This window comes from Gracilinanus agilis, chromosome 3 (genome assembly GCF_016433145.1).
Source record: "Gracilinanus agilis isolate LMUSP501 chromosome 3, AgileGrace, whole genome shotgun sequence".
NCBI classification, from domain to species: domain Eukaryota; kingdom Metazoa; phylum Chordata; class Mammalia; order Didelphimorphia; family Didelphidae; genus Gracilinanus; species Gracilinanus agilis.
The window spans coordinates 341,960,214-341,971,185 of record NC_058132.1 but is presented as its reverse complement, the minus strand read 5'-3'; the positions used below and the strand labels follow the sequence as shown (position 1 = coordinate 341,971,185).

At 41.8% G+C, this 10,972-nt stretch overlaps 1 protein-coding gene across 1 annotated transcript in view; it reads left to right on the top strand.

The window, feature by feature from the left end:
• Window positions 1-1,562: 1,562 nt before the first annotated feature.
• Window positions 1,563-10,972, top strand: part of LOC123242359 (protein mono-ADP-ribosyltransferase PARP14-like) — a 92,417-nt gene continuing 83,007 nt past the window's right edge. The window contains exon 1 of the mRNA XM_044670050.1: window positions 1,563-1,752. Within this exon, the coding sequence (XP_044525985.1) occupies window positions 1,563-1,752 (190 nt within the window). The remainder of the gene's footprint in view (window positions 1,753-10,972) is intronic.

The following is a 10,972-nucleotide window of genomic DNA, read 5'->3' as shown; positions in this document are numbered from 1 at the left end:
CTGGAAAATCCCTGCTCAGCTCCTTAGTCCCGAAGGAAGTTAGTTGGCACAGCCGATAAAGCACTGGCCCTGGTGTCAGGAAGACTTGAATTCAAGTCCAATCTCAGACACTACCTGGGTTGATTCTGAACAGGTCATTTTGTTATAGGGGTGCAAATGGTGAACCCCTGGGTTCGGGAAGGAAACCACTCTCAAGAATGAGAGGACTCCAAACTTAGCTTAAAAAGATTCATTAGTAAGATAGGATTAATGGCCAGCAAGAGAGCATGAGTGGAACAGCCATGGGAGGCTGCCCCCAGAATCCCTCAATCCTGGGGATTATATACTTTTACAACAGGGGGGACTAGATGCTGTGTCATGATGAGGATGTGATTCTAGAGTGATAAACACTCAGGTATTGGGGGGGGGGTTGGTCATCTGATCAGGGTCTGCCTGGAGACATAGGGGGTGACCCTCATAGTTTAGGGGACAGATGGATGTCCGAGTTACAACTTGATGATATTGAGGAGGTGTATCTCTGTCTAACTCAACTTAAAGGAATTCCAAGGATAATGGTCTTTGCCTCGGGGGTCACAAGGGCAGGAAAGGGGGAAGGGAATTCCCTAGTTCATAGCTCCCCTGAGTTAAGGGGTAGCCTGAGTTAAGGGGTACGGGGGTCCCTGCCATCTCTGCACAATGCCCATGTCAATTTCACTTCTGTTACCTTTAGTTTCTTCAACTGCAAAATGGGGGTAATAAGAGCACCTTTTGCAAAAGGATTGTGAGGATCAATTGTGAGTTATTTGTTAAGGATTTACGTGCCAGACTCTATATAAATGTTTATTCCTTTCCAGCCGGACCTTGGCGAGCCATAGTTTCTCTGAGTTTCATTTCTCTCCTTTGCAATCTCAGAGCGTTGAACTAGCTAATCTCTATCAAAATTTATGATCCTATGACACTAAAGGTTTGGGGCTAAAAGGTGCCCCTGGCCAGCTTTGTACACAGCATATCTGAACTCCGAACGACAACCTACTAATAAATGTGCCGTCTTTTTTCAAAGGAGGTGACAGGGCTGTCCTCAAGTTTTCTGAAAAGTGGACAGCTTCCTAAGCAAATCCCCTTCCTCCAGCCTGAACTGGGAAAGCAAAGCTGACCGCATTCTCCAAGTTCCCTCCCACCTGCCCAAAGGAATGGGACGAGGTTCCCGTCTAAGAGATGTTTTGGTCTGGGAGAAGCTGGAGAAGGTGCGAGGTTCAGGATAGTCTTTCCTCCCTCCCGCCCAGAGGACCCCAGCACAGTCTTAGCTTACCGGAGCAAGGTAGTGTAGTCTGCAGCAATCAGAGAAATGAGTAAGTGAAGCTGGGAATCAAAAACGAGTTTCCAGGAAGCGAAACTGAAAGTTTTCGAGTTAACTTTGTGGGTGGTGGAGAGGGAGGTTGGCTGTGCGGGTAGTTAAGGAGGAAGGAGGGAGCTGACTACGCCCTAGCCCCTGCAGGCTCTGCTCCCCAGTTTCTCTCTCCAAAGCCCAGCGAATAAACGTCGCAGACCCAGTTCCTTGGCTCACGGGTACTGACCCTGGCCCGATGGCCACTGGTGGCTCTGGCCACGGCCCGCCGTGGCGGGTCCTGGTCCAGGTGGCCAAGAACCGTTCTGGCATCGAGAAGAAGCTACAAAAGTATCTCCAGAGCCGGAAGAGGGCCGGGGGAGGCGAGTGCACGGTCAAAGCCGGCCCCAGCGAAGGAACTTACTGGGTAGAGTTTTTGGAAAGCCAAGGTGAGGAGGAGGCGCTGGACAGAGGAAAGGCGGAGGCTGGGAGACGGGATGAACTGGGAGAGGGCGTCAAGGTGGAAGCCAGCTGGGATTCTGGGAAACGGGGTTTGAGTTAATAATAATAGCTTGCATTTATATAAATCCTACGTGCCAGGTATGCTAAACTCTACAAATATTGTTTCATTTAATCCTCCCAACATTCCTGTAAGGTAGATTCTATTGTTATCCCCATTTCACAACTGAGAAAACTGAGACAGAGGCTTGTTCACTGGCCCGTTGTCTCAGAACTAGTAATGTTTGATGTCAGATTTCAACTCAGCTCTTCCCCCCTCACCCCCCCAGCACCCTCTCATAAATTTCTGACCCGTTGGAGGCCTTTGCCTCCTTATTTCCCTGGCAAGGGTGCATAAGGCCTATCATCTTTATTCAGGAACTCAGGATGAGCGCCAAGGCAGAGAATCTTATCTCCTTTATTGATCATAATTATGTGGTTTCACATCCTTCCTGTTAGAAATTTTGAAATCTCCCAACAATACCCCTTTCTTCCTGCAAACTCTGAAAAGTTGGCCGAACTTCTAAAAATTTGGGACCAAAAGGTGTGAGTAGAAAATAGATATGCCAAATAAGCAAATGAGGCTGCAGCTGTTTCCCCCCGGGTATTTTGAGCCCTCTGTGGGAGGGGGAAGTCAAAGGCAAGGAAAGAGGGACTAAGACTTATGTCTGGATCATCTGGATTCTCACCATCCACTGTATTCCCAGAACCTTAACTGAGTGGGCTGGACCTTTAGTTTTCTCAGAGTTTATTTAACAAATTAGTGATTATTAGCATATTAGTCTCCTTCCCAGGTGAAAGCAGTTTTTGACTAGCCTCAGTCACAACTATAAAGAAAATAGCATTGGTGAGATCATAAAATACTTACCACTAACCCGGGACCCAGGCTACCTGTACAGCCACAAACAATCAAGGCTGCAGCAACAGTTCTCTGAAAGCTATTCTAAGCCACAAGGTGCCACCTGCCTTCTTTACTAGCCACGTAGGCTTGTTGAAAAGGGAGTTGGATAGTGAAATATTTTAGCTTCTTTCAGCTTCATCTAAAGAGGAAATAGTTTTCATTTGCTTTAGGTCCTGATATTGCTTAACCACATAGGATACTTGGAGAAACTTTTTTTATTTTTATTTTATTTTAAAAATTTTATTTAATTAATTAATTTAGAATATTTTTCCATGGTTACATGATTCATGTTCTTTTCCTCCCCATCCCAGAGCGCATCAGCAATTCCCCTGGGTTTTACATATATCATTGTTCAAAACCTATTTCCAGATTATTACTATTTGCAATAGAGTGATCACTTAAAGTAAAAATCTCCAATCATGTACCCATCGAACCAGGTGATCAATCATTTGTTTTTCTTTTGTGAGAAACTTAAAAAAAAACAACAACTTACCTTCCATCCTAGATTCAGTATTATGTATTGGTTCCTAGACAGAAGAGTGGTAAGGACTAGGCAATGTAACTTTCCCGGGGTTAGCTAGGAAGCATCTGAGTCCGGATTTGAACCTGGGACTTCTTGTCTCTGGGCCTTGGTCTCTATCCACTGAGCCACCCAGGCATCACTTTTATTCCCCGACTGACAAGGTAGTTAGAGGGCACTCTATGCCTCCGTTAGCCATCCATCCCCAGATATACATATTGACAATAATATTTGTCCCAGCTACCACTATCTTGTTCTCTTGTTTACCAGTACATCTGTTTATGGCAAGGGAAACCCATAGCTAAAAACTAATGCCATTCAGGAAGGGCCCCATCTGGAAGACAGAGCCTTATTAATTGCTCCTCCTATGGGTTTGTCATAGGGTATGGAAGGTCAAGGTAAGGGAAGATATATTCCTAAAGGAGATAGATTGTAAGTATATTTCTCCCTTCCTTGCAGATCCCAAAGGGGATTTCTGTAGAGATTGCTTTTTATGAGGTCAAGTACAGAAAAAGTCCCCACCCTAGCTACTTCAAAAGGGATAAAGGGTCTTCTCTCTCTGGAGCATCTATTTAATTGTCTCCACCAGAGCTCACCAGGCCAATGGAACTCTACTTTGGAGAGGGTCTCTGTATAGACTCACCAGATGACCCCCTTAGTAGTCATTGCTCTAATAAGTCTTCAGGCTTCTGTTAAAACCTCTCTTTTTTTTTTTGTTTGCTTTTTTTTTTCTAATCCATTCTAACCTTTACTACTTACTACAGCTAGGAAGTGTCTGAGGCCACATTTGAAGCGAGGACCTCCTGTTGGTTCTGGGCTTGGTTCTCAATCCACTGAGCCATCTAGCTGCCTCCTGTTGAAACCTCTCTTGAGACCTTGAAGTTCCTTCTTTGCTGGTGAAAGCCCTCTCATTCCCTGCTCTGTGGGGCAATAATAGGATTAGCCCCAGACTTTCTTACCACCACTTCCCAAGTCTCATTCTCACTTCTGTTCTCAATCTCATGTCATCTAACCCTAATCTTAGTAAAATACAGCACACTTTTCAGTGAAACCTCTACATCAGAGGTCACTGCCTGTTAATGGGTTCCTAGCTGAGGTCTTTTGGTCCCCACCTCCATAAGGATTGCACTGGTGGTGTTATTAGTTCTAGCTGCCAACCTTCTGCTTTCTTTGTACTGCTTTTGAATAACAAAAGTTTGGCCTTTAGCCACTGAGTACCCTGGGCCAGTTTACTTCTATTTTTCTTATACTTACAATGTAGATGTTTTAGCCATTGTTAATTGTTAATATTACTGGATTCTTTCTTTCCCTTTCTCAATATTACCCACTAAGCTAATCACTCTTTAGCAATGGAGGTCTTTATCCTGTTCCACCCAGAGGACTGCCCACAAACTGCCAGAAGGGCCCTTGCCATTGGGCTGCAGTATGTGGCCATCAGATCATCCTGTGTGTACTTGCCTTGTCCTTGGACTTCAATCATGTCAAGTTCGGGGACATTTTTCCCTAGTCATGACCTGGGCATGATTCAGAGCTGGTCCTCTGGTAATTTAATCTGATACTGGAATGAAATGAGATGCATATAGATCATTCAACCATTAATAAAAAAGATTATATAGCAATAGTGTGAAAAGGATACTCAGGGCAGCTGGGTAACTCAGTGGATAGAAAACCACGGCTGAAGATGGGAGGTCCTGGGTTCAGATGTGACCTGGACAAGTCACTTAACCTCCATTTCCTAGCCTTACTGATCTTCTGCCTTGCAACTGATACTGAGTACTGATTCTAAGACAGAAGTTTAAAAAACAAACCAAAAAAAGGATTTCCAACAACTCTTGATATTCTGAACCTTCTCATTTCCATAGGAAATTGCCATATCTTTCCAGGAAGGGTCACAGTAGGACAATGGTGATATTTGTCCTGTCTGAAGAGCCCCAGTCTATATGGGGAAGCCTTTTTATGCCTTGAGGTCACTGGGACCTGAGACATGGCCTGAGGCCACTAAAAACCTGGGGGTCTTGAGTCTTAGCTCCTTTGTAAAAGAAGTAGCCTAACCTTGGACCAATCATATCTTGGGCATAATTCCCTTTCCTACATTGCAGGGGGAAGGAGAGCTTTATAGGTACTGGTCCAAACACAAATACCAATGAAAAGGACACTACAAGAAAGATGCACCCTGAATAGTTATCATCACCAATCTTGGTGCAGAAGAGTACATAATAAATAAATCACACCCTTCTGTTGGTAGAAGGTTGAGAGAATAAAGGAGAGAAAGTGGCATATCTTTTCAGAGGGAGGATTTCCTCAATGGCTTATTTTTGTTATATGGGAAATCCCAGTTCTGCTGCGTGTGTGTGAATGTGTGTGTGTGTAATATCCAACAATAACTATGATGTACAAATAAAAAGAATCACTACATCTTCCTTTAAAAAAAAAACAACAAACCAGGAGGCAGCTGGGTAGCTCAGTGGATTGAGAGCCAGGCCTACAGATGGGAGGTCCTAGGTTCAAATCTAGCCTCAGACACTTCCCAGCTGTGTGACCCTGGGCAAGTCACTTGATCCCCATTGCCTACCCTTACCACTTTTCTGCCTTGGAGCCAATACATAGTATTCACTCCAAGTTGGAAGGTAAGGGTTAAAAAAAAAAAAAAAAAAAAAAACAGCCAAAAACACATCTTGTTTTTCTTCTCAGATAGTAATCCTTGAATGCTGTCTTCTATGCTACAGCGCCCTCTAGTAGTACAAAGTAATAATAATAGTCATTATAATTATTATATAAATAACTCACTAATTTTATATGGTAGTACTTTAAGTTTCTAAGGAGCTGAATTATGGTTCTTGATTCTCACAACAAAACCAGAAGAAATAAAAAGAATAACCAGAACCTATTCTCCAGGGTCACATATCCACAAAACTGAAAACACAAAACAAATGCCTTCAAAGATATAAGATATTCAGACTAATATAAGATTAAATAGAGATCTAACTTAGACTTAAAGTGAATTGGGTCCTATTATTGTTCCTATTTTATAGTTGAGAAAGTGTGAGTGAAAGTTTTGCTAAGGATTACACAGGAAGACTTTAAACTCAGGTCTTTCTGACTTCTGAGTCCAACAACCTAGCCACCTGGCCAACTCTTTGACTCTAGTGTTGTTTCTTGTTGTTCAGTTGTTTTTAAGTTGTTTCTGACCCTTTATAACTCAGTTTGTGTTTTTCTTGGCAAAGACATCAGAGTCGTTTTCCATTTCCTTCTCCAGCTCATTTTACAGATGAGGAAACTGAGGCAAACAGGGTTAAGTGACTTGCTCAGGGTCACACAACTAGGACGTGTCTGAAGCCAGATTTGAATTCAGGAAGATGAATCTTCTTGATGCCAGGCCCAGTTTTCTATCCACTGTATAACCTAGCTTCCCTGACTCTAGTAGTATTCAATACATATTTGTTTGAGTGTTGGCAAGCCTCTAAAATACCAACAATAAGAGTAATAGGTCATGACAAGTCAACCCCTTCACATTACTCCATATGGCACAAGTTTAAGCATTTCAAAATTCTACCCAGATGCTCTCTGCTGTTTTGCTCTTTGTATTCAACAGGCCTCACTTGTAGTCCTCATCAATCTTTGTCATAGAGGGTCTTTCTTTTTAATTCAACAGAATTCCACCTTCATGACTAGCTTCTTAAGATTAGACCTTTTATCACGGGGTAACTTCTTCCTTGGTCTTGGGTAAAAAATATACTCTTTACTAATATTTGTTGTGTATGTGACAGAAAACTCATTTTTACAATGTAAAAGACCCAGGAAGTTTTCTAATCACATTGGAATTCCAATTCTCCCTTACAAATGTACAGATTTATTGCTAAGATAGAAGAGGCCTTGAAGGCCCTCCAAGACTATCCTTCTTATTTTATAGAAAAGGAAGTTGAAGCACAGAGGGGTTAAGTGATTTGCCCAGGGACACATAATCAGGAAATGTTGGTCTGCTTTTTCTCAGTTTTATCCATTTTCTGAACCTGCAGTGAAGGAAGGGAGGAAGGGAGGAGGGAGGAGGAAAGGGAAGGGAAGGCGAGGGGAAGGAAGGAGAGGGGAGGGGCGAAAGGAAGGAAGAGAGAGAAAAGATGAATAAAGGAGAAAGGAAGAAAAGAAAGAAAAAAGAAGAAAAAGAAAGATTATTTTTTTCTAAAACTCTGTCTTCTAATCCTTTCCAGTTTTCCAGTTTGCTTCCTCTTCTTGTCCCTGGGTTCCACTCTCTTCTTCTAGCTTTTGTCTCTCTGACCCTATAATTCTCCTCTCTCTGTTTTTCTTTTCTAGGCTCAGTTTTCTCATCTATAAAATCAGGGGTTCAGAAAGTTCTAAAAATTTAAAGATTCTATGATTTTAGGAATGTTTTCAAAGGCCTATGTCAAGCACATAGTTTGAAAGACTGATAAATGTATAAAACAAAAGATCCTGCTCCTATGGCATGGCCCTGTATGGGCAGAGGAAGGAATGATTCCTGTCCTTATAGTTGAAGGGGAGGAAGGCATAGAAATTCCAAGTATTGCAATTATTTTTGCATATAAATTACCTGTTGGTTTTCTTTAATTAGGTTGAAGCTTGATCCCCTTTTCCCGATTGTAGGAACCAGACTTATACCAGCATTCCCTCAGTTTAGATTTTATATTGGAATGAAATGAGGCACTTGCATTGAACACTGACCCAATGAGGTTTGCTTTGCCTTAATATAGCAAGGGTCAGGGAAATGCTGGTCCAATATCACGCTGCTCCTTCTGGCCTCTGGCCTCTCATCTTTTTTCTTCATTCTGCAGTTTCCACTCTCTATCCTCTTTTTCCACGGTTAGATTGGTCAAGTCTACTTTACAAAAACTCCTTATGAAGCTTGGTTTAACAGGGTCCAGAGAATTACAAAGAGAACAATGAGATGGAAAAGAAAAAAATGGGAAAAGGTAATTACATGATAATTAACATTTTTAGCAGAGAAGATCTAGAACTGATAAAAATTGCAACTCAAGTTTAACTGAGTACCATTAACTAAATATGAAACTTCATTCCTAAATTAAAGAGCAGACAATATAAATGTAATGAGGGGAGGACCAAATCTTGGCCACCCCCCTCCCTCCTTATGGAGAGAAACAGGTTATGTCCCAGCCTTGCCTCTTCATTATCTCATAGAGTGATTGACCTGGAGGAGAAGAGGCAGAAAAGATCTGCAGAATGTTGTATTTGAGCTGGGACTCAAAGGACAACAGGGAGGCTAAAAGGCAGAGGTGAGGAGGGAGAGCAATTCAAACATGGGAAACAACCAGGGAAAGGCATTTGGTCAAGAGATGGCCCAAGAAGGCCAGTGAAGCTGGGCAAGTAAATGGAGATGAGTCAAGTATAGGAAAAGTAGAAAGATGGGAAGGAATCAGATTGCAAAGGACTTTAAAAGCCAAACAGAATTTTCTATTTGATCCTGAAGGGAAAGGGGTGGCTTTCAAATGAGAAAATGAAGATAATACCTGTGTTATAAGTTGGAAAGAACTGTAGTGCTCCTAAAAATGATAGGGAAATTCAAGAAAAGCAAAGGTTTTGGGCATGCTGAGTTTGAGATGCATATACAACATCCAATTTCAACTGTCTATAGGCAACTGTTGATATGAGACTGGGAGTACAGAGAGAGGTGAGAAATGGCAAAATAACTCAGAAGATCATGTGAATAGGGATGATGATTAAGCCCATGGGAGCTGATGACAGCTCCAAGTGAAATGGTCATGAAAGAAAAGAGAGCCCAGGACAGACTCTTGAGGGACATCCACAGTTACAGTTACTCCGTGTGACCTGGAGGAAGATCCAGCAAAGGAGGCTAAGAAGAGGTCAGAAAGTTAGGAGTTAGAAAGTAGTATCATGGAAATCTAGAGAAAAGAAGCTATGTGTTCTAAAATATTTCTAGGGGACATCTAGGTGGCTCAGCGCATTGAGAGTCAGGCCCAGAGACAAGAGATCCTGGGTTCAAATGTGGCCTCAGACACTTCCTAGATGTGTGACCCTGGGCAAGTCACTTAACCCCCATTGCCTAGCCCTCACCACTCTTCTGCCTTGGAACCAATACATAGTATTGATTCTAAGGTGGAAAGTAAGGATTTTTAAAAATAAAAATAAAATGAAATGAAATATTTCTAGCAGCTCTTTTTGTAATGGCAAAGAACTAGATGATGATGAATGACTCATGTATGTCCACCTCCAGAGAAAGAACTGGTAAATAGAAAAGATAGTTTTATATACACATATATCTTTTTGTCAAATAATGCCTTCTCTAATGGGGGAAGGGGAAAGAGTGAATTAAGAAAGTATATTAATATTTTAAATGTTATAAACAAATAAAATTTTAAAATACAAAATAAATAACTTATCCCCTGAATCTTAAAGTAACTTTTAAAAAAAAAATGCCCACAGAGAGTACTCAGAAGAAAATAATAACCATCAATGTCATAGGTTGTAATTTCAGAAGACTGAGAATTAAGAAAAGGCCATTAGATTTGGCAATTAAGAGATCATTTGATAACTGAAGAAATTTTGATTGAATGAATGATAAGGGCAGGGGGGATGCAGACTACAGACGATTAGAAGAAAGCGAGAGGAAAGGAAGTGCAGGTACCAAATGTAAGCCGTTCATCTATCAAAAAGCATCTATTAAGCACTCCTATGTGCCAAGCACTGTGCTCATGGTTTTTAGAGGCTGGATCAGGTGAGGAGAGTTTTTAAGGGAAAGAAGAGACATGGTGGAGTTTGGAGGCGTGAGGGAGACCATGAAGGTGAAACAGAACATATAGTTTCTAACTTGACTGATGATGGGTGTTTTTTGGATTTTGTTTTTTTTCCCCTCTTGCATTTTTTATTCTTTGTTATTTGAGATGGCTCTCTAGGTTAGGGAGGGGAAAGAAATTTCTTATATGTTGACCAGAAAGAGTTCTTTTATGGGAAAAGGAAACTGAATCATGTCTGATAAACAAGTAACTAAGGGAAGTTGCACGCTGCTGTTTTGTACTGGAGAGAAGTGCTGTAAAATCTAGTGCAAGGTTTTGAAGGCCAGCCAAGACTGCTGATCTAGGGAAAACAGCGAGCTGGCTAGTACAATTAGTCAGAAAGCTATTTACAGATAGAGGGCAAAAACCTAAGAGCTAAGGAGGGCCTTTTCCCGGGAAACGAAAGAGAAAGTTTTTGAAGCTGGAGCAATTAGGCCAAGGACTAGAGGGGATGGAGGTTTCAGGCCCTTTCCCTCTGGTACTGGATGGGCCCTGGGGTCCCAATCCCCCCAAAAAGTTGCTTAAGAAGTTACAATGCTACTTCCAGAGCCCCCGAAGATCAGGAGGGGGTGAGTGTGTGCTTACACAGCAGCCAGGTCTCTCAAAGATCCTTCTCCTCTTTGACAAAGAGGAAGGTAGGTAGAGAAGGGTAATTTGGGGAAGGGATGGATCCCATGCTAAAGTGAGTTCAAATTGGGGAGAAGTGGGTGAAGAGATGAATGAATTTATCATATGTCACTATTGAAGAAGACCCCTTAGAGATAATCTAGTATAAACTTTTTTCTATTCCTTCCTTCCTTCCTTCCTTCCTTCCTTCTTTCCTTCCTTCATTCCTTCCACCCTCCCTCCCTCTCTTTTTCTTTTTCTCTCTTTCTTCCTTCTTTTCTTTCTTTCTTTCTTTCTTTCTTTCTTTCTTTCTTTTTCTTTCTTTCTTTTTCTTTCTTTCTTTTTCTTTCTTTCTTTCTCTT